Source organism: Salmo trutta, chromosome 14 (assembly GCF_901001165.1).
Source record: "Salmo trutta chromosome 14, fSalTru1.1, whole genome shotgun sequence".
NCBI classification, from domain to species: Eukaryota; Metazoa; Chordata; class Actinopteri; order Salmoniformes; family Salmonidae; genus Salmo; species Salmo trutta.
In genome coordinates, this window is record NC_042970.1 from 21,416,144 (window position 1) to 21,440,403 (window position 24,260).

Sequence of the window (24,260 nt, forward strand, 5' to 3'; positions counted from 1 at the left end):
TTTACCTATCTACCAATTGGTGCCCTACTTTGCGAGGAAATGGAAAACCTCCCTGGTTTTCGTGGTTGAATCTGTGTTTGAAATTCACTGCTCAACTGAGGGACCTTACAGATAATTGTACATAGATGAGGAAGTCATTCTAAAATCATGTTAAGCACTGTTGTTGCACACATAGTGAGTCCATGCAACAATGTGGATCAACACATTTGGAGCTTGGTGTTAGATATTGTACTGTACGCCTACACCATACCTACACCATGCCTGACCCTCCGACTGTTTCCAATAACAACATTACAATACAACATTATATAGTTATAAAACTCAATTACAGCACCAGCCGCGAGGCCCTGGGTGAGGTGGTAGCTGTTGGCTGTTTGAGCAGTGTTTGATCTCTGCAGAGACATTCTCTTGGCTCCTCTGTCGGGCCTCTACAGTTGGGCACAGAGTCGTTTCATTCCGGTTGCCTGCATTTGTTTGTATAATGCCACGCTTGGCTTTCGCATAGACATAATTAAATCAAGCCTAATCCACTATTTATGCATTGTGCCTCTGAATTATTCACACTGCAGTTTTGTGCGTTATTGCATTTTTGTAGAGTCAGTAAGAAGTTGTGAGGCTACCGTTATTGAACAGAACCCCCCTCAAGATGACATATTTTATTCATTAATATAGCCCCATACAAGAGTACACAATGCATTAATGTAAATGCTGTGTTTGCATTTTTGTTTAAACAACTAGGAATTCATATAATTCAAACATCAATTGCATAATGAGTACAATTACAGTATCCTGCCTCCAGAGAGCATATTACAATACATTTTTATGAAAAGTTTAAAGAACATAACATTCTTTAGAAATGACTATTAAAACACACACATGCACAGAAGCTCGCTCACACACACACGCACACAGCCTTGTTCAGTACAACCTGTCCTCCCTCGCTAGACCAATCCCCAAATGCCCTGAAGGCTTCTGTAAGGCTTCTCAGCACTCACTGTTCATACCAAAGAACAAAAGGACCATCACAAGAAACAAAATGTTATTCATTTATTTTCAGGAAAGTCTGCATAAATGGAATGACTACTTTACATGCACACTCATATGTTCAACGTCCTCTCAAGGGGCCTCTATTAAACAAGTATAAATTCCACTGACATTTGCCTCCCATAGACGTTACAGTAAATTGTGTGTGAAGTACATTGGATCCCTAGCCGCGCTAGCCATTTCCTCCACGTGACATGGAGACGCTGTGAAGTGGAAACTGACAGAGAGGTTAATTAAGCGGAGTAGATTCTGGCGTTACAGTTCAAATGAAAATAAAATGATATCAACAGTCATCCATCACAGTCAGGGGCTCTATGCACCTGTCATGCAATCATTGTATATTGAAAGTGCAGTCAAAAGGTCAGGGAGATACAGGCGGCTCCTGGTCCTCATCCCCCACCTTCTGTATGGAGTACATCCCGCAGACACAGATCATTATTTCTGTCCCACAGCCATGGCTACCCTGAGATAAAAGCTGACCTATCACCTAATGATTTCTTCTGGGTGTTTGGGTGTAGAAGACAGTCTTATGCACAGAGAGGATTCTGTTGCTCTGTTGTGTTGAAATATGTGCAGAGAATATCGGAACGGTGCACAACAATATATCACATTATCTAATCAGTGTTAGATTAAAGAATTGGATCATGGGTGAAATTGCTTTGTTCATAATATCTTTCTTGTCTATTAAGAGGGAATGTGTTTGTTTATTTTAGTTGAATTAATCACTGGATAATCTGACTATTTGTGACAAAAGATCTCAATCCAATATGTTTGTGTTATTGGTAACTTGACATTCCTCTTGTGTAATAACCAATACAACTCAGCTCCATTACTGTGCAGTAATTTTTTAACTACTCAGTGACTATGTAACAGCATGTAAATGCAACAGTAATAAGTGTTTCTATTCACCTATAATAACACATGTTAATATGCAGGGTGGGATCAAGAGAAGTGATTTAATATGACAAACTGTAAATTGTTAGATTACAGTATTCCCTAAAACTTCATTCTATTGGAGTTATACTGATGTCAGTAAAGAAATGTACGTTTTAGGTTAATGCTCAGAGAGAAAGGGGAGAAACTCATTGCACTGTAACAGAAAAGGCTCTGCAGAGAAGCAATAAAAAATAAAACATTTGAGAATCAAATTTGTTTGAGACAGCCGCAGTCTGTAGAGTCTATGGTATGGTGCTCATAACTTATTTCCTATTTTAAAAGAGGACTGGGACCCATTTGGTGAGATTTGTTTAATAATTCAGCATGGCCTTAAACCGATTCACTTCAAGTGCCCAGATGGTATTTTTATTAGGCAAATGCTCGATACTCAAGTGGAATAATTTAATTGCGTTCCAAAACTGGCAGAGTACCTCCAAGCCACAGAATTTACTGAGCAGAGAATCAGTCAGTCCCTGCTTTAGGGTAGTAATTCAGAAAAACAATAATTTTCATGAATATTATTGTGTTTGTTCTGTGGGGTGAGACTGGCAGCTCTGTAGGCCTGTGTTAGAGCCATTAGATCATCGTGGGCACAGCAGAGGGGCTGACAGGGAGGTGGTACACTGGGGTTCCATAACACTGAGAATGTCAGACTCTCAATACTTGCTCATCAAGACGGTGGTAAGGATCTAGAAAATTCGAGCCTAATATCCCTTTCACACGCACACCAAAATCCCACTAATTTACCATGCCTGCATTTTTATGCCAGATTTTTGGTATATCTGAAAGGGGTAGGTAAACAACATGGAAAAATAAAAGCCACCTAAAGACCTAGTCATGATTCCTGCATTTTCACAGACCCTGTAACCAAAATACAGGTATCAGGTCTGTGGGAATGGTTCTCTGCACTTTTGCAGGTAACTTCTTTAACACTTCCATTGTTTAACACTTCCCTAATTTGAACTGCAAACCGCCACCTTTGTTTAACAACACCCCCACACCTCCCAATTTGCCAGTTACCCATTGATAAGAATAAAATAGTTATTTAAATGTGGCCTTTATTTAACTAGGCAAGTCAGTTAAGAACTCATTTTTATTTACAATGTTGGCCTACCCCGGACGACGCATAGCCAATTGTGCGCCGCCCTATCAATCCCAATCACGGCCGGATGTGATACAGCCTGGATTCGAACCAGAGACTGTAGTGACGCCCTTTGCACTGAGATGCAGTGCCTTAGACCACCACGCCAAGTGTTATACCTGCTAATGAGTTGGTAAATAAGGGGCTGTTTGAAAGGGGTCATAAACAGTGCTTCATATTTTTTACAGGTAACATACTACCAGTGGTGTAAAGTATTTAAGTAAAAATACTTTAAAGTACTTCTTAAGTACTTCCTTCACTTTACTAATTATTTTACTATTTATATTTTTGACAACTTTTACTTCACTACATTCCTAAAGACGATTCTGTACTTTTTACAATTTACATACATTTTCCCTGACACCCAAAATAACATTTTGAATGGTTATGTCACGTCCTGACCAGTAAAAGAGGTTGTTTGTTATTGTAGTTTGGTCAGGGCGTGGCAGAGGGTGTTTGTTTAGAATGTTTCGGGGTTTGTTGGGCTATGTTCTATGTTAGTCTATTTCTATGTTAGTTCTAGTATGTCTATTTCTATGTGTTTTTTATTGGGTTGACCTTCAATTGGAAGCAGCTGCTCCTCGTTGCTTCTAATTGAAGGTCCTATTTAGTAGGGGTGTTTTTCTATGGGTTTTGTGGGTAGTTGTTTCCTGTTTTGTGTTCATGCACCTGACGGGACTGTTTAGTGTCGATTGTTGTTTTTGTATACGTGTTTCTTTTGTTTTCCTTCTTTAATAAAATAAGAAGATGAGTTTACATGTTCCCACTGCGTTTTGGTCCAATCCCTACGACACCCGTGACAGGTTAGAAGGATAGAAAATGGTCCAATTCGCACTCTTATCAAGAGAACATCCCTGGTCATCCCTACTGCCTCTCATCTGGTGGACTAACTAAACACAAATGTTTTAAAATCTGAGTGTTGGAGTATGACCCTGGCTATCCGTAAATAAATAAAAACCGAGAAAATAGTTTTAATACTTAAGTATATTTTAGCAACTACATTTACTTTAAATACTTAAGTATATTTAAAACCAAATACTTTTTTATTTTACTCAAGTTGTATTTTACTGGGTGACTTTCACTTTTACTCGAGCCATTTTCTATTAAGGTATCTTTACTTTTACTCAAGTATGAGAATTGAGTACTTTTTCCACCCCTGGAAACCACATCACATCTTCTTTTTGAAATGGGCATAATTGACACAAAGATAGTCAAACCTTGAACTGCTTCTGTCACACCAGCCTTCGCTTTGGCTCTCCCTCCTGTCCAGCTCAGGCGTTCGGTGCCCTTCACTCATCAACCCCGGACTTGTCTCATCATCATTACACACACCTGGTTCCAATCCCCACTGTATATATACTCCCTCTGTCATTTGGCTTTGTCAGTCATTGTAAATGTTGCTTGTTTTCCTGAGAGGAATCTCTCCTACTATTTCCTGAGTACTTTATTATTTGGCACTTTGGGTTTCGTCCCGCTTTTATATAAGTAGTGCTTTAATTAGGCCCTCCAGGATTCCGCAATCGCATAATTCAATGCAAAATCAACTAATCAGCGCATATTAACATCGCAATTTTGACCAATTCCCGCACTTTTTGCGCATAAAAGGGTCCAATCAAAAGCGGGTTCATAATTTTGACCAATTACTGCACTGCTACCGTGGAAAATGGCCCAATCCAACCACACGTCAACAAAGTTTTTTCCCCCTGGCCTATCTGTGTATTCACGTGTGAAGATGATGGGTGACAGGCAGTAAAAATCCATTTCATTTGCCAACAAAAATAACAGCTAACATGCGAAACAATTTCCAAATGTTTTTGGAAACTAGAGAAAGTCAACAATCAACAGTCACTTCGAATCAGCAAAGCATATGAGAATGTCAGAACAGTTCCCACAGCAGCGGCAGATCACCATGACTGAAATGGTAGCAGGGAAGACTGTGGCAAGCCTGAAAGAATGGCGTTTTACTCCGCTAACCTTGGCTTTAGTAGGGTAGTCGGCACTCTGCTCTCCGCAGTCTGTCTATGGAGAGCACTGCTCAAAGCACTGAGTGCAATTTGTCAGCATTGCCGTTTTAAACTCTCTGTAAACCTTAATACGGATCACGAAAGCACAATCTTTCTGGATTTTTTAGAAATGGAATAATAATCAACCACAACTCTATTTTTACGTGTTCTTTATTTCCCTTACGACCCTTTCAGAAAAAAATCACAATCTCAACAATTTAAAAACAACTTATTAGAAATATTGATCCTCAAATTGAAAGTGATTGATCAGCTTTGAATCTATTTGTTTTTTTAAGAGAGAGAGAGGTGCATCTCGTGTTGATAGCAAGCCCCAAGCCTGATGTAGAGGAGAGGTGAGGTGAGGTGTGTGATTGAATTATGACAGAGCTGTTTGTTCAGGAAAATAAACAGAATTGAGCACTTTAGATGTTTCTAATTGTTTTTGTATTATGTATTCTGCTTAAAATCGTCCTAAAACTGAGGACATATGACTTTTATTGCTTTATATGAAATTAATGTGGGGAAAAAACATAGCGAAATTTCAGGAAAGCTGCTGCAAAATCAAGCATTTTTGGCCGCAGAAATCACAAAAAAATGTTGAGAAATCCTGGAGGGACTGTAAACTCAGTAGTTCTAAACCTGCGACTGCCTCCTGCCTACTCCTCACTACACTTTTGACAGAATGACCGACCCAAGAGAACAGGAAGCAGCAGGACATCCTGACCTCTGCGCTATAGGAGCAATTACCACGACCCGTGCCTGGAGCACCTCGGGACTGCCATGGACGAGGTGCTCCGGGTGCTCCGGACCGTGGCCTTGGTGATCTCGGTGCTGACAGGCCGGGCTCTGGAGTGGGCTAACACCGTCTGGGAGAGGGACGGTCCAGAAGTGCAGTCCTATGAGCGCTTCATCCAACTCTTCCGTGCCATTTTCGACCACCCTACAGAGGACCGAGAGGATCTATGCCAGGGGTCCAGGACAGCGTCTGAGTACGCTCTGGATTTCCAGACGGTGGCTGCGTTCACTGGCTGGAACGACCAGGCGCTGTTGATGGTTTTCCGCAGCGGGCTACAGGCGGACGTCCAGACTGAACTGGCCTGTCGCAAAGAGGACCTCATGCTGGACCAGCTCATCCCCATGGCAATCCGCCTGGTTAACCTGCTGCGTGCCCGTTGTCGCCCATCCCGGGGGTTTGGTCTTTCCCAGGAACCTCCAGCTAGACTGAGCCAATTGGAGGTGGGTAAGATGCACCTTCCCCCGGAGGAACGTCAACGCCTCTGTCAATAGGGTCTCTGCTCCTACTGCGGGGAGTCGGACCACCCCTGGAACACCTGTCCCAGAAGGAGAACCAGACAAAGAACTGACAGGCCGAGGAACGCTCCTGCACCTTCCCAAGTAGGCGTGGATGTGTCTTGGTCCTCTCTGTCCACCCAGACCATCCTCCTTCCTGTCACCTTCCCGGACTATCCTGGCCCCCCACTGAGTCCTGCCCTAGTGGCAATTTCCTAGACTGGTCAGTGGCCTTATCATTACGCATTCCTCTAGTCCCTTTACAACCCCCTATCCCAGTCCATGCCCTAGACAACCGTTCCCTAGAAACAGGACTGGTGTGCCAGACCACAATTCCCATTTCCCTCACAGTTGCTCACAACCACCATGAACGCATCACTTTCCTCATCTTAGACTTTCCTGCACACCCCGTAGTTTTCGGTTTCCCCTGGTCACAGTTGCATAACCCCAGGAAATCGTGGACAGAGAGGAGGTTGTTTGGATGGTCGCAGGAGTGTCAGGGGAGGTGTCTCTCTGTGTCTATCTGTGCCACCTTTATGGAAAGTTCGGACCCATATCCCTATCCCAGAGGAATACCGGGGCCTACAGGTGGCTTTTTCGAAGACTCGTGCCACGTGCCTGCCCCCTCATCGCCCATGGGACTGCACTATCAACATATTGCCTGGTTCTACTGCGATCTCCTCCCCTGTATCGATTACCAGACACTGAATAAGGCAACTGTTAAATTCAGTTATCCCCTGCCTCTCATACCCACTGTGATCGAACAGATGCCCGGTGCTCAGTACTTTACCAAACTGAATTTACGCAGTGCCTACAACCTGGTGCGCATCAGAGAGGGAGATGAATGGATGACCGACTTCAGCACTGCACCGGACACTACGAATACAGGGTAATGCAGGTCCGTTTTGGAGAGGCTGATAGGGCATCACCTGTACATCAAGGCGGAGAAGTGCCTTTTCTTCCAGCAGGCGGTCTCCTTCCTGGGCTATCAGATATCCACCGCGGAAGTGGAGATGGAAGAGCAGAGGGTCATTGCAGTATGGTCGTGGCCTGTTCCATTCAACATAAAGGCGATGCGGCCCTTCCTAGGTTTTGCCAACTATTTCAGGCGCTTCATTAGGGGTTTCAGCACAATGGTGGCCCCTCTCACCTCCCTCCTGAAGGGAGGTCCTAGACAGCTGCGCTGGACTGAGAAGGCCAACGAAGCCTTCTATGAGCTCAAGGAATGTTTTACGAACGCACCTGTTCTTGCTCATCCTGACCCGTCTCTGCCCTTCATCATGGCTGGGCTGTTGGGATTGCTGCCTAAACTCCATCCATGCACCTTCTACTCACGGAAGCTGTCTCCCACGGAGCGAAATTACGACGTGGAGGATTGTGAGTTGCTGGCCGCCAAGAAGGCACTGAAAACATGCAGGCCCTGGCTGGAGGGTGCTCAACACCCATTCCTTGTTTGGACGGACCCCCAGAACATAGAGTATATTCGAGCAGTGGAGAGGCAGAACCCACGTCAGGCCAGGTGGGCCCTATTCTTCGCGAGGTTTGACTTTACCCTCTCTTACCAGCCGGGATCTAAGAAGGTCAAGGCTGATGCGTTGTCCCGGGTGCATGACAGAGGACCGGAGGGAGGAAGTGACACCCATTATTCCCCTGTCCCGCATTGTGGCTCCTGTCGTGTGGAATGTGGACGTGGACATCTGTCGAGCCCTGCGACAGAAGCCCTTACCTGCCCACTGTTCCGAGGGGCGTACCTACGTGCCCTCTAATTTGCGGGACCGTCTCCTCACCTGGGCACACACAGCACCTGTTTCGGGGCACCCAGGTATAGCCCGTACTATCGACTGTCACTCCACCAAGTACTGGTGGCCCACCTTGGCACAGGACGTCCGGGTTTACGTCTCTTCCTGCTCCACCTGCGCACAGAGCAAGACACCGAGACACCTCCCCTATGGCAAACTCCATCCGCTGCCGGTTCCACAACAACCCTGGTCCCATCTCTCCGTGGACTTTGTCACAGACCTTCCCCCCTCGGAGGGGCACACCACCATCCTGGTCGTTGTGGACCAGTTTTCCAAAGCCTGTCATTTGATTCCTCTGCCTGGTCTCCCTACGGCCATGCAGACCACGGAGGGTCTCTTCTCTCACGTCTTCCGGCACTACGGGATCCTGGAGGACATCATGTCTGACCGTGGTCCTCAGCTCCCCTCTCGTGTCTGGAAGGCCTTCATGGAACGACTGGGAGTCACGGTCAACCTCACCTCCAGGTACCGTCTCCAATCAAATGGACAGGTGGAAAGTGTAAATCCGGAACTGGGTAGTTACCTACCTAAATCCGGAACTGGGTAGTTACTGTCAGGACCGGCCGGGGGAGTGGGCTGCATTTCTGCTTGGGCAGAATACACACAAAACTCCCTCCATCACACCTCCACTAACCTCACACCCTTTCAGTGTGTTCTAGGCTATCAGCCGGCCCTGACACCGGAGTCCGATCGAGGATCCTGCGGTGGACGATTGGTTCCCGCGTGCCAAGGAGGTATGGAACACAGAGCACACCCGTCTCCAGTGCATCGTCCTCCGGCAGAAGGCGCAGGCCGATCGTCACCGCAGTGTGGCTCCGGTCTTTCACCCCGGTGACAGGTTCTGGCTATCTATGAAGGACCTGCCCCGCCGGAAGCAGAGCCAGTGGTTTGTGGGGCCGTTGAAAGTCCCGAGGAGAGTCAATGAGGTGACATACAGCTCCCCGTCAATTACCGTAATCTCACCCTCATTTCATGTATCTCTCCTCAGGCCGGTGGAAGCTAGTCCCTTGGCTAGTGCTGGACCCCACAACGCACCTCCCCCTCCCTTGGACATCAAGGGGGCCCCGGCGTACTATGTCCGCAGCCTGTTGGACTCACAACATCGTGGGGGGTCTCTCCAGTACCTGGTCGACTGGGAGGGGCACGTTCTCTCATTCGGGACTTCCACAGGCGTCGTCCAGTCCGGGGGGGGGGGGGGGGGGGGGGGGTGTACTCTCACACCAGCCTCGCCCTTCACTCATCAACCCCGGACTCGTCTTTACACACACCTGGTTCCAATCCCCACTCTATCACTGTATATATACTCCTTCTGTCATTTGGCTTTGTCGGTCATTGTAAATGTTGCTTGTTTTCCTGGGAGGAATCTCTCCTACTAAACTCAATTCCTCATCAATCCATGGAGCCTTAACAGTTCTAACAGTCAGTTTCTTAACAGGTGCATGTTTATCAATAATTGGAAGAAGCAATTTCATAAATTCACTATAAGCATTCCTGTTTCTTCTACAGATGTTATATCCTTCTATTGCTGCTGCATCAAAGGAATTACCTAAGTGAGTCTCAGAAATGGCTAATGTATGAATGTCATCTGATGTTAGCAAGCTATTGATTTCATGAACCTTATTTCTAAGGCTGTATATTTTAACATGGGCTATTTTCAGCCCTTTCCTGGGTAAGAGAAAGACATACATTTATTTCCTGAGTACTTTATTATTTTGCACTTTGGGTTTCGTCACGCTTTTATATAATTAGTGCTGTAATAAACTCAGTAGTAATAAACCTGGGACTGCCTCCTGCCTTCTCCTTTCTACACTCCTTTCTGACAGCTTCGATGGCTTCCTCATAGCACCAAAAACAATTTCTAGGATTGTAAAACATTGTCAATGTAAACCAAAACCAGATATAAAGTATGTAGAAAAGATAATGGAGCAATATATTATTAAGACCATCTTTGTATCAAGGCACAAGGTGAGACCCAAATGCAGACACAGGAGGCAGATGGTTGGAGTCTTACAATGTTTATTAATCCAAAGGGTTAGGCAAGAGAATGGTTGTGGACAGGCAAAAAGGTCAAAACCAGATCAGAGTCCAGGAGGTACAGAGTGGCAGACAGGCTCGTGGTCAAGGCAGGTAGAATGGTCAGGCAGGCAGGTACAAAGTCCAGAAACAGGCAAGGGTCAAAACCGGGAGGACTAGAAAAAGGAGAATGCAAAAAGCAGGAGAACGGGAAAAACGCTGGTTGACTTGGAAACATACAAGACGAACTGGCACAGAGAGACAGGAAACACAGGGATAAATACACTGGGGAAAACAAGCGACACCTGGAGGGGGTGGAGATAATAACGAGGACAGGTGAAACTGATCAGGGTGTGACACTTTGAGAACTAACAATCACCAAAATAAAAACTAGACTGTCTGGGAGAATCTGAAATTCCCAAAATGTCATAGCATGGTGCCCCCATTGGTTTTGTTGTAATGTTTGAGTCACTCAGATAGTATAAGAACAAGGCATAAGCCATGACAAAATGTGTATGATTGCAGTTAATTTGCTTTAAAAATAAACATTCCTTCAGCCCAATGGCAAAATTGCTTTGAAATTTCAATTTCTCTCTCACCCCCATGACAGCATTAATTTGTCTCTGCAGCCAACTAAAACTGACTTTGCCACCGCTGCTGAAAACCATCCTAGGAGTAACACTGAATTTATTATATTCTAATTCAGAGGAGAGGTTAGCATTGTCTATTCACACGAAGTATTGTTTCCTGTCAACAGTCCTGTTCTGTCCAGGAAGTGGAAGCAGGGAAACTATGAGGTGACATTACTTATTAAAATCATTGTTTAAAGAACAAGACAGTGGATTTTAAGTCCTTCAACGGTTATTGAGCAGCCTTCCTGCCAGGCCTGGCTGGGAATAATAAAAACACAGTCACAATGCCCTGTAGAGACATGGAATAATATATGTGACCAAAACCCCCTCCCACTAGACAGGCATAAATGTATGGTTTTAACTTGTTTGTTTTAACATAAAGACCAGGTGCAACTACAGTTTTGCTAGCTATGCAAACAGCAGATTATCATTATACTTACATAGCTAAGGGACAAAATTACTGGAGGACATTTTTGACACATTTTGGGATGCTCATTGATAACATAAATAAAGAAACAAAGTGAACGGCAGTGTCAGGGCCAGAAACTGCCCTGCAATGATTGACGCAGATGCACTGTCATATACCTTTTGATGGGATTAAATTGTCCCGACCTCTTGGATATGGAAATCCAGGCACCCAACAGAGGCTTTACGAAATGTCAGCATTATTAAAATGTGGACTGAGCTAAGACTCAGCTTGGCAACACCTTCTATAGTCTCCAGTGTTATGTTATGAGACTCAATAATACTATGAAGGATACATTGCCTTCAGAAAGTATTCATACCCCTTGACTTATTCCACATTTTGTTTTGTTACAGTCTGAGTTCAAAATTTATTAAATATATTTTTTCTCAGAAATCTACACACAATACCCAGTCCCTATAATGACAAAGTTAAAACACGTTTTTAGAAATGTTTGCAATTTATAGAAAATTAAATACAAAAATATCTAATTTACATAAGTATTCACACACCCGAGTCAATTATTTGTAGCAGCACCTTGGGCAGAGATTACAGCTGTGCGTCTTTCTGGGTAAATCTCTAAGAGCTTTCCACACCTGGATAGTGCACAATTTCCCCGTTATTGTTTTCAAAATTCTTTAAGCTCTGTCCAATTGGTTGTTGGTCCATTGCTAGACAACCGTTTTCAGGTCTTGACATAGATTTTCAAGTAGATTTAAGTCAAAACAGTAATTCGGCCACTCAGGAACATTCACCTTCTTCTTGGTAAGCAACTCCAGTGTAGATGTGGCCTTGTGTTTTAGGTTATTGTTCTGCTGAAAGGTGAATTAATCTCCCAGTGTCTGGTGGAAAGTAGACTGAATGTCACGTCCTGACCATAGTAAGATGTTATTTTCTATGGTAGAGTAGGTCAGGGCATGACAGGCGGTGGTTTGGGGTTTTCTATGTTTTCTATTTCTATGTTTAGTTCTAGTTTTTGTGTTTTTGTGGGTAGTTGTTTCTGTTTAGTCCATGTACCAGACAGTACTGTGAGCTGGTCGTTTTCACTTTGTTATTTTCTGTAGTGTTCTGTGTTAAAATAATAAATTAATTATGAGCACTCAACACGCTGCACTTTGGTCCCCTTTCTAAGACAGCCGTGACAGAATAACCCACCATCAAAGGACCAAGGAGCGTGCCCAGGAGCAACAGAACTGGACCTGGGAAGAAATCCTGGATGGGCAGGACCCTGGACAAGGCCTGGGGAGTATTGCCGTCCGCAAGAGGTGATAGAGGCAGCAAAAGCGGAACGACGATACTATGAGGAACAAGCACGGCAACAACGGAAGCCCGAGAGGCATCCCCCCCCCCAAAAATGGGGGGAGGGGGTGGCACACGGGGAGATTGGCGAAGTCAGGGTGGAGACCTGAGCCAACTCCCCGTGCTTACCGTGGGGAGCGAGTGAAAAGGCAAGCACTGTGTCGCCAGTACGCACTCACAGGCCGGTGCGATCTGTGCCCGCACCCTGCAGTTGTCGAGCTGGGTTGAGCATCGAGCAAAGACGGGTTGTACCAGCCATACGCTCCAGACTTCCAGTGCGCCTCCACGGTCCAGTATATCCTGCGCCAGTTCTGCGCACTGTGTCACCAGTGCTTCTGCACAGCCCAGTTCGTCCTGTGCCAGCGCTCCGCCCTTGCCAGGCTACGGTAGTTATCCAGCCAGGACGGGTTGTGCCAGCCATAAGCTCCAGACCTCCAGTGCGCCTCCACGGCCCAGTATACCTTGTGCCTGCTCCGCGCACCCGGCCTCCAGCGACGTTCCCTAGTCCAGAACTCTCAGCGACGTCCTCTAGTCCAGTGAGACCTATTCCAGCTCCCCAAAAGAAGCCTCCAGTGATGATCCATGGCCTGGAGCCTGTAGGGTTGATCCATGGCACGGAGCCTCCAGAGATAATCCATGGCCCGGAGTCTGTAGGGATAATCCATGGCAAGAAGCCTGTAGGGATGATCCATGGCCCGGAGCCTGTAGAGATGATCCATGGCACGAAGCCTCCAGTGACAACCCCTGGCACAGAGCCTGCGGCGACGGTCCCCAGTCCGGAGCCTGCGGCGACGCTCCCCAGTCCGGAGCCTCCGGCGACGCTCTCCAGTCCGGAGCCTCCGGCGACGCTCCCCAGTCCGGAGTCTCCAGCGGCAGCCCGGAGTCTCCAGCGGTGGCCTGCAGCCCGGAGTCTCCAGTGGCGGCCTGCAGCCCAGAACCTCTAGCGGCGGCCTGCAGCCCAGAACCTGCAGCGATGATCTACGGTCCGGTTCCTTCGATGACAATCCACGGTCCGGTGGTACTAAAGCAGAGGGATCAGCGGGTGGAGCGGGGGTTACGCCCCGAACCGGAGCCGCCTCCGCTGCTGGAGAATAAGGTTATGTGGACTGCAATAGGAGCATTTGGAGTCTGCACCTTTGGGGGTCCTGACCATAGTAAGATGTTATTTTCTATGGTAGAGTAGGTCAGGGCGTGATGGGGGTGGTTTGGGTTTTCTATGTTTAGTTCTAATTTTTCTATTTATATGTTTTTTTGGGGGATGATCTCCAATTAGAGGCAGCTGGTTCTCGTTGTCTCTAATTGGAGATCATATTTAAGTAGGGTTTTTTCCCAACTGTTTTTGTGGGTAGTTGTTTCTGTTTAGTCTATGTACCAGACAGTACTGTGAGCTGATCGTTTTCACTTTTGTTATTTTCTGTAGTGTTCTGTGTTAAAATAATACATTCATTATGAGCACTCAACACGCTACGCTTTGGTCCCCTTTCTATGTTACAATGAATCAGGATTTCCTCTAGGATTTTCCTCCAGGATAAATTTTTATCCTGAAAAACTACCCAGTACTTAACAATTACAAACATACCCATAACATGATGCAGCCACCACTACGATTGAAAATATGGAGAGTGCTACTCAGTAATGTGTTGTATTGGATTTGCGCCAAACATAATACTTTATATTCAGGACAAATTAATTGCTTTGTCAAATTTTTTTCAGTATTACATAATTACATGTTGACATTATGGGGTATTGTGTGTAGGACAGTTGCAAAAAAAGTCTACATTTAATACATTTTAAATTCAGGCTGTAACACCACATAATGTGGATACTTTCTGAAGGTGCTACAGCATTGTCTATTCCTTAGAGATCCAAATTCACAGCCTAGTTGTTTAGAGGGACATTGTACAGGTTGATTTTGACGAGACGTGGTATTTTCGGTATCAATGTCTTACGCTGCAGCAATCACAACAAATATCTAACTGAAATGAAAGGGACTTGAGAGGTGGTTTGCTGCAGCTACACACTCTTTCTGTGGGGAGTGAAGACTGATAAGGATGAGCAGTAGGCTACAGCTTTTTCCTGGTAGAGCAAGGAGAGAGAGAGTAAGGAGAGAGAGAGGGAGAGGATGAATGGGTGAAAGGATACACTATTTACGTCAGGTTAAAAATGGAGACAAGAGAAAATAGAGAAAAGGTAGGGTTAAGTATGAGAAATGCATTCAGACAACATAATACCATTATCACATCAAGTAATAAGAGATCTCCACATCTAACACATCTCAATAATGATGAAAAAGAAAAATCTGCATTTTATAGAATAATCTGCATTTTAACATTTTAGGCCACAACCATTTGCGATTCAATAGTTATTACAAAAATATAATTAGCCTTGTAGATTGGCATGTCAATGGACATACAGTTTACAGATTACTGAGGTGGTTTGTTACAGGATGGAGGTGCCCTTAATATAGCAATTACAGTAAACATGTTAACTGCATATGCTCTCCTATTGGTCTGTTTGAATGAATTGTTTCTATGACTTTAAAATGGTGATGTATTTCCTGGAGCAAGGAGGAGGGAATGATGGGCAGATTCTCAAAACACGTTCTCGACTTGACTCCTCCAAGACCTGGAAAACAATAAGTGGTTGAGGAGTGTCAATTTGTTAGTAGGTAGAGTAAGGTAGTAGGTAGAGTAAGAGTGTCCCCCCCTCAATAGACACTTCGTTGAGGATAGTCATGTGTATACTACCTGAGTTCTTCGCAGAAAAGCTTTGATATCTGCCACACCCCCTTGAAATCAGCTGTTGTTTTGTAAGAAGAGAAAACAATGTACATGTTTGAAAACGATAAAACGGTACATCGTTTTATATATAACATGTCTGCCACAACTAGAGAAATGTATTTTTACCGCTTTGCTAATATTTTGAGATTCCTCCCATGTAAAGATCATTTGCCTAATGACGCACTAGTTGACAACGAGAAGAAGCGCATTAGTTTCCACATTACCTTTTTCAAAAGGAGGTGAGGAGAGGATTTAGCAAAACCTGGGTGAATCTCCCAGGGACATCGGTTGTGGCTCGTTTTCTGTCCATTGTTTGTAATTCTTTAAGGTTAGTGTTCTGAGTATTTATTGACCCTGCCCTAGTCTAAGAACCCTGATTGTTACAGGTTACTGTGCAGGGTACCTATACACCCCCCTCTGCCTAAAAACAACGCATCCAATTGCAGACACAAAAATCGAATCAAAGTTTATTTGTCACGTGCGCCGAATACAACAGGTAGACCTTACAGTGAAATGCTTACTTACAGGCTCTAACCAATAGTGCAAAAAGGTATTAGGTGAACAATAGGTAAGTAAAGAAATAAAACAACAGTAAAAAGACAGGTTAATAACAGTAGCGAGACTATAAAAGTAGCGAGGCTACATACAGACACCGGTTAGTCAGGCTGATTGAGGTAGTAAGTACATGTAGATATGGTTAAAGTGACTATGCATATATGATGAACAGAGAGTAGCAGTAGCGTAAAAGAGGGGTTGGTGGGTGGTGGGACACAATGCAGATAGCCCGGTTAGCCAATGTGTGGGAGCACTGGTTGGTCGGCCCAATTGAGGTAGTATGTACGTCAAGCTTTGAGGGTACTATGGTGTTGAACGCTGAGCTATAGTCAATGAATAGCAAAAAAAAGCTACGTTTGGTAAATACTAGGTATATGGATGATGGTCATGCTTAGGCAAACAAACTAGGAAGGGCAATAAGTGGCTACAGTTTACACTTTTTAAAATGATTTAATGAAATGTTGTTTTTAGAAAAGGGGCGTTTACCATACAATTCAGTCTTTCTACAAACAGCTGTCTCTGGAATATTCAGTAGCCTGTATTCATATGCCTGCCCTATAGAATTATAATTCTTAGTAAATGAATAGGATCTCTATGGCCAGCCCATTCTAAACCAAACGTTTCAGAAACATTGCAAAACGTCAAATGGCAAGGTTTACCTTCATGCATGCTGTTTTGAGAGAATATAAGCATGATTATTTGAATGCACAATTCTGTACTGCAGTGGTTTGTTTTATTGGTACAAAAACATCACTACATTTTTTCCCCAAATGCAAGTCTCACTTTAGATCAAGAGAATAGGAGGTAACTGAGGTGGGAAACAGACTCCCACGTGGTGATGGAAACATGAAAGTATAAGGGTCGATGGCTTCACTCAAAGTGTGCCAGTTTCAAGTAAGAATAATATAGCCTTTTACGAAACACTATTCTTTGTTACACAGTACGTGGACATCTCGTCCTTGTACAAATGTAGCCTTCAACTTGCCTATAACGAATCAAGTTATAATTAATCAAATGAGAAAAATGGTCAAGCTTTTACAGTGACAATACGGTGCATTCTGTGCGGTAGGAGGGGTTCTAGTGACGTTGGCACCCAATAACTGCGCTGGCTCCTTGGTACAGAGCAGCATCAGCATCGCTCTCCTCGCTAGACAAGTCGGAACAATTTCTCACACATAGCTTCTTATTGCACTCACAACTTTGCATCTAAGAGAGCTCCGGGAATTAATACCATTTATTCGAGGAAGGCGAGTCGGTCAAAACGCTGTCCCTTGACCTTACAGCGCTCTGGCAAAGATGAATTTTGTATCGGTTGTTATACTGACGTGCACCTTACTTGTGGGAACATCTTGGGTAAGATATATTTATTTTCGAAATACGGTAGAAGTAGCCTACTGCACTGCTGTGCCTGCTTGGCATGCACGAGCTTTTGCAGCGCTGTGCATGTGGCGCTGAATTGTGGTCAGCGACTTTTCCCTACAGTAACATGCTGCGTTTAATGTCATGATCATTTCTGACGATACTTCAAAATGATTTTGTAGTCACCACTCATTTCGGGATTGGTCACAAAAAAACGACATTCCTGTTGAATGGCAGGTGCCTGAATAAACCAACCAACTATTCATTTTGAGTCCCTTTTCTAATCATTTACTTTAGCCTGCTGAACTGCAGTAGCCTATTAGTGAGATATAGCATTGCAGAGCATGCCGAAGCCTTTGGTTTCATAAACTGTATAGTAGGCTATAGGAGGCTACGAACTTCATGCACGTTTACGGACTGCCATATTCCCTTTGATTAAATCACCACTAGCCTATTGCTAGCATGTTAGAGCCTCGACATAATATCAAATTCACTATATCTCATCATTTGATTTCATTGAAATTGAAAAACTTATATGATTTTTTTCTGAAATAGTCTACTCATGCCAGAAGTAAACATAATAATTTGTGTCCTGGATAGCATCTTTGTTTTTGTGGTAGAATAAACAAATGTGACATTTTGAATAGATTGTTTATTTATACTATACATTATTGAGACTATGAACATGATCTATGAGTATTTTTTGTTGCCCATCATTATCATATACAACACTTTAAAAAGGTGACCAATGAACCCACTGGTATCTGGTGTTTGTGATTCCATTGTAAATGTTGTCATCCATTTAAACAGCAAGCGGTGGACTGAAGCAAATCAGCAACATCGGTCTCTAGTCTGTCTGTCGAAGGTTCAATATCAGTTTCGAAGCCTGCAAGATCATCCTGTGACCCTCTGGCCACAAGTCAATTTTCCAATGCTTATAGGCTGTCTTTTTTTCTCCCCAGGGGACCAAGGCAGGCCAACCTCCTACACCCCCATGCAGACCAGGCTTCTCTGAGAGCTTCTACACTGTGTTTGTCTCGAGGGATCTACTGCGAGGCCAGAGCATTCTCAAAGGTAAGCACTGTGGCTGTGGAGGCCCTGGATCTCATTTATTGAATGGTGTTTCTCCCTCTTCTCCGGAGATACATCCCAACCAGAGGGTGATTGAGTGTGTGTGTGGGAGGAAATATATTATGGTATGCGGTATTCCATCATGACTTAAGAAGGTCAGTGCACACTCTGTGGTAGAACAACGCAGATCTGGTGGAACGCGCAGAACAATCATCCGTGTGTTGATGCAGTAAAAGTTGGATGGAATTTACACTGTGTTTTGAATCTACATGATAATTGTGTCTGATTTGATAAGAGGATTGTAATAGGCTCTTTTTGAAATATAAAAATATATTCGTATCACATGAACTGCATTTTCAAGCCAACATAAAAGTGTTCCCATTGAAAACATTGAATTTTTCCTTTCATAAAGGATCACTTAAACAGCAGACTTACCAAAGCAGGCTCATTTAAATCACAAATCTATCTCCTTTCTGTGTTTACTTCTGGAAGCTCACAGCTTTTATTTTATTCCCTGTATTCAATGTAATACATTTTCCCTTTTATTCTCTCTATTTTTCAGAGGAAATCAATTCTCTTTTCATGCGCTCCATTTCTTTTCAGCGCATCACATCTATTGTGAGGTTCCTCTCCAGCAACGTAGAATTTTTAGAGCTTGGCTCATATGTTTGTCTTGAAGTCGGTTATAAAATTGCGGTAAGAAACCTCACTGGCAGATTCTTTTATCATTCTTGTATAATTGATCATTCTATTTGCATGGATTGCATATTCATCTTAGAATAGTACATTTTACTTTGATTAAATTAAAACATCCTGGTTAGGTGTAGTACAGTAAGAGCTTTATGAACTCAGCAGGGTTAAGGTACTCCTTAAACAGACCTTATCCCCCATGACTCTTCACAGTGGCTCAACACTACAGAATGATGAGCACCACTTTCCCCTGACACTTATCCTTTCTGCAGGCTATTTATTGTTGTTGTTGATTGAAACGTTATTTTCTAGGTGGAAACAATGCTTTTGTTTTAATGTTTGTTGGGACATGTCACCTGCTTTAAACAAAAGCAATTTAATTATTGCGGAGGTTATTTAGGAGGCAGACAAGGACATCACTTCCTGTCAATAGGGAGATACTTTGCCTAGAGGCTTGGGGTTGAAGGGACCTGCCTGTCTGGAAATTGGCTGAGGTGTCCACAGTGACCCATGCCAAAAACAATGTTGACAGAATCTGATGCATTTGGACAGGTATGACATAGTGTTTGTGTGGTGTGTGTGTGTGTGTGTTTGAGAGAGAAACACCGCTGCCTGCACCTTTCAACAAAAATCATACACCACTCCAGTTCTAGATCATTTTGATTATTTGGTCTATATTGTACAGCATCCATTGCTTCGATACCGATATTAACTCTGTATCCTCTCACTCTGTTGCTCCGTGAACACCAATCTTTGTGCCATGCTGTCCTCCCTACTGGCCACTCAGGAATATCGGCTGGAGGAGCTTAAGTCCTCCTGCTATGATTAATGTACCGCGGCTGGCCTGACTGAGGGTTTGTTTTCTCCATGACAAAAGGCAACAGGGAAAAATGGAGGAATACTAACAATTCTGTGTATAGTATGTGGCCCAGAACTTTCAAGGAAATTAATTGGTGAGGCAGAAAGAGGGAGGGGCTGAGGTGCTACATTTGTATGGTTGCTGGACAATTGAAGCTATAGTAGTGATAGGCCCAGCATCCTAGCATCACAGCCAGGTACAGCCTGACATTGGCTTCTATGCTGTTCGCTGGACAGTAAACCTCAGCCATTTCCATGTTCTAATCCCACACCATTCATCCAGTCTTTAAGGTGGTGAGGAGGGAGAGCTGTTAGACAATGTTTGTCATATTGACTGTTTGGAGGGAGTGTGGGTGGATGTTAGACCATAGCCTAATGGCACAAATTGTATTTTTATCTTGTTAGCACCCACCTCAGTGTCTTTTCACATCGCTGGCCTTAATGGGTAGGTGCTTGTACACCCACATCTGTTTAGTTTACATAAAAATGTTTATGGATGCAAAGATGATCATTATGTTCCGCCAACAATATAGTGAAGACAGTACTGTTCTAGCTGGGATTATCCAGTCACAGCTCCTCCTTCAAATATATCCCTATAAGTTAAACAGGTTTTTATTGGTTTTATGGTAACACTAAATACCTTTATTGTTTATCATCACATACATTTATTGGCTGCCCTAAGTTTAACAGAGTGAATTAACACATGCTTCTATGGATCTGATTGTCTTTGTATGGGAGGAGAGAGGCATGGCGCTCATTCCATCCAGATCCCTGCTGTGGCCAGATAGGCCATGAAAAGGGATATTCCGGTGATTGCACATCACAGCGTAAACCATCACCTCAGTCTAAGAGCCGGAACAGACACCTAGGAACATAGGCACAGAGGAGGGGCAGAGTACAAAATAAATTGATTTGAACTGCAGTTTCTTCAGGGTTGTGGCCCTTAAAGTCACTGTTAGTACGTATTCAAAAAAACATCTGTGATGAGTTTCATCCCTCGCCCTTCACCATCCACCACCATCCAAAAGCAACAGAACTTATCTCCTGTACCACGGGGGAGTGGGTTGAGTGCAAATTTTTGTTTTCTGTTATGGCTAAATGTGTCAATCAAAGGTACAATGTAACTTTAAACTGAATAGTAATGTTGCTTTGGGATGCTTTTGATTCTCTCTAAAGTAATGGAATCCAGGCACCTAGTAGAAGTATACAACATAGAGGTTCAGGAGGGAAATAATACAATGACAACTTGGTCTTCAGGGTGACAGTACCACAAGTGAAGTGTCAGTTATGTGGACAAGTGAATCTTTCATTGATGCTTTTGCTTTGTGAACTGCAAAACATACTTCAATCCCCTTAGAAACAGAATGGACTTGTGTTGATGTCTAAACTTTATGTATTCTTTCTTTGTATCTTCAATGAATCTGAACCCTCACTGCCCTAACTGGTGAGAAACATGGGATTTGATCCCTCCTTTTTTTTCTTATGTGTGTTACCCTTCTTTCTTTTTTCGCTTTTTTTTTCACTCCCCTCGTTTTCTTTCCATATTTGCTCTTTGCAGTCCGGCAGAAGATAAACAGGTGGTTTGACAACTTCTCCTGAATTTACTCTTTGTTAGATGTCGATAGACAATATCAGTATTACAACTCATTCATGTTATTGGGAGATGTATTGGCAAAATGTGTTTACAGTTGAAGTCGGAAGTTTACATACACCTTTGCCAAATACATTTAAACTCAGTTTTCTGAATTCCTGACATTTAATCCTAATAAACATTCCCTGTCTTAGTTCAGTTAGGATCACCACTTTATTTAAAAAATGTGAAATGTCAGAATAATAGTAGAGGGAATGATTTATTTCAGCTTTTATTTCTTTCATCACATTCCCAGTGGGTCAGAAGTTTACATACACTCAATTAGTATTTGGTAGCATTGCCTTTAAATTGTTTAACTTGGGTCAAACGTTTTGGGTAGTCTTCCACAAGCTTCCCACAATAAATTGGGTGAATTTTGGCCCATTCCTCCTGACAGAGCTGGTGTAACTGAGTCAGGTTTGTAGGCCTCCTTGCTCGCACACGCTTTTTCAGTTCTGCCCACACATTTTCTATAGGATTGAGGTCAGGGCTTTGTGATGGCCAATACCTTGATTTTGTTGTCCTTAAGCCATTTTGCCACAACTTTGGAAGTATGCTTGGGGTCATTGTCCATTCGGAAGACCCATTTGCTACCAAGCTTTAACTTCCTGACTGATGTCTTGAGATATTGCTTCAATATATCCACATAATTTTCCATCCTCATGATGCCATCTATTTTGTGAAGTGCACCAGTCCCTCCTGCAGCAAGGCACCCCCACAACATGATGCTACCACCCCTGTGCTTCACTTTTGGGATGGTGTTCTTCAGCTTGCAAGCCTCCCCCTTTTTCCTCCCAACATAATGATGGTCATTATGGCCAAACAGTTCTATTTTTGTTTCATTAGATCAGAGGACATTTCTCCAAAAAGTACAATCTTTGTCCCCATGTCCAGTTGCAAACCGTAGTCTGGATTTTTTTATGGCGGTTTTGGAGCAGTGGCTTCTTCCTTGCTGAGCGGCCTTTCAGGTTATGTCGATATAGGACTCGTTTTACTATGGATATAGATACTTTTGTACCTGTTTCCTCCAGCATCTTCACAAGGTCCTTTGCTGTTGTTCTGGGATTGATTTGCACTTTTGCACCAAAGTACGTTCATCTCTAGGAAACAGAACGCGTCTCCTTCCTGAGCGGTATGGCGGCTGCGTGGTCCCATGGTGTTTATACTTGCGTACTATTGTTTGTACAGATGAACGTGGTACCTTCAGGCGTTTGGAAATTGCTCCCAAGGATGAACCAGACTTGTGGAGGTCTACAATTTTGGCTGATTTCTTTTGATTTTCCCATGATGTCAAAGCCAAAGTCAAAGTGAAGCTTCTAAAGCCATGACATAATTTTCTGGAATTTTCCAAGCTGTTTAAAGGCACAGTCAACTTAGTGTATGTAAACTTCTGACCCACTGGAATTGTGATACAGTGAATTATAAGTGCAATAATCTGTCTGTAAACAATTGTTGTAAAAATTACTTGTGTCATGCACAAAGTAGATGTCCTAACCGACTTGCCAAAACTGTATTTTGTTAACAGGAAATTTGTGTAATGGTTGAAAAACAAGTTTTAATGATTCCAACCTAAGTGTATGCAAACTTCCGACTTCAACTGTATATTAACTTTACAATAAACCAGATGCCTTCAACTATCAACACTTTACTGTCAACCCACAACTTTAGAAGTGGCTTATGTGAAATGACACGTGATCCCAATCAGACAACATTTTAAAACATCTGACACGTAAAGTAATATCTTGATTAAAACAGTCTGTCTGGTGTCTGCTCTGCTTGACAGAACCTCAGACACCTCGCCTAGCTTCTCTCCAAGTCAGGAAGCGCTGCTCTCATAAGTATGTCCAAACCCAGGGAAAGGGATTACGATTTCAGGTGTTTGATAAGCAGGATACCATTTTGCCTGTCTCTCTTGTCCTCCGGAGAGCCTTTCATCTCTCCACACAGGACACAGTGTCTGTGGTGAGCTGATAGAATACAAGTAGTGAAGATGAGCTACATCATTTCTCTTTATCTCCTCTTCCCTTCACACACAACATGAAGAATGGCCCTATATCCCTCAAAGCCCCTAGAACATGACATCCACCGCCAGCCCATTCCATTACCCCAACCACCCAAGATACATAAGGTACAGTAAAATGCTTTCCATTTAATGTCGGTCGTCCCCCGCTATAGTGGTTGAGGTACTGCAAAGTGTTGTTGGAAGGATAGCTAACTTTCAGCAGAAACGGTGGATGTTGTGACGAGAACTATATACCAAAAATGGTACAGTGACTAGTGGGGTTCTTCTTGCGAATCACCATAGTCATATATGGAATTCGTCACTGCTCTGTAGTGTATGAATGATAAAATGATAGATTCAAAATTAGTCTGTGTACGACTGCCAACCTTTTTCTCAGTAGATAAAAAAAAAAAACATGAATCGATTGCTCAGTTCAGCAGGTAGTAGTTGCTCTAAAATACAGAAGCCTCTATTCTCTGTAGGGTTGCAAATTTGGCCTAAACAGAAAATATATGGCAATCTATCGTAACTCTGGCAATTTATACTTGAATAACTTGTATATAAAATGTATACATTTTTTTAAAATAATTGTGTCCATATTGTCCATGAGTTTCTAGTAGATAAACCATATGGTTCATGAGAAAATAGCCTAATTAATGAAAAAAGCATCTAATCAACAATGGTATTATTTTCAA

At 43.3% G+C, this 24,260-nt stretch overlaps 1 protein-coding gene across 4 annotated transcripts in view; it reads left to right on the forward strand.

Annotated features, from left to right (window-relative positions):
* Positions 1–17,084: 17,084 nt before the first annotated feature.
* LOC115207615 (cadherin-4-like) overlaps positions 17,085–24,260 on the forward strand; it is a 373,996-nt gene continuing 366,820 nt past the window's right edge. For all 4 annotated transcript variants that reach the window (XM_029774884.1, XM_029774885.1, XM_029774886.1 and 1 more), the window contains exons 1-2: positions 17,085–17,308; positions 18,277–18,388. In XM_029774884.1, the coding sequence (XP_029630744.1) occupies positions 17,252–17,308; positions 18,277–18,388 (169 nt within the window). In that variant the 5' untranslated portion in view covers positions 17,085–17,251. The remainder of the gene's footprint in view (positions 17,309–18,276; positions 18,389–24,260) is intronic.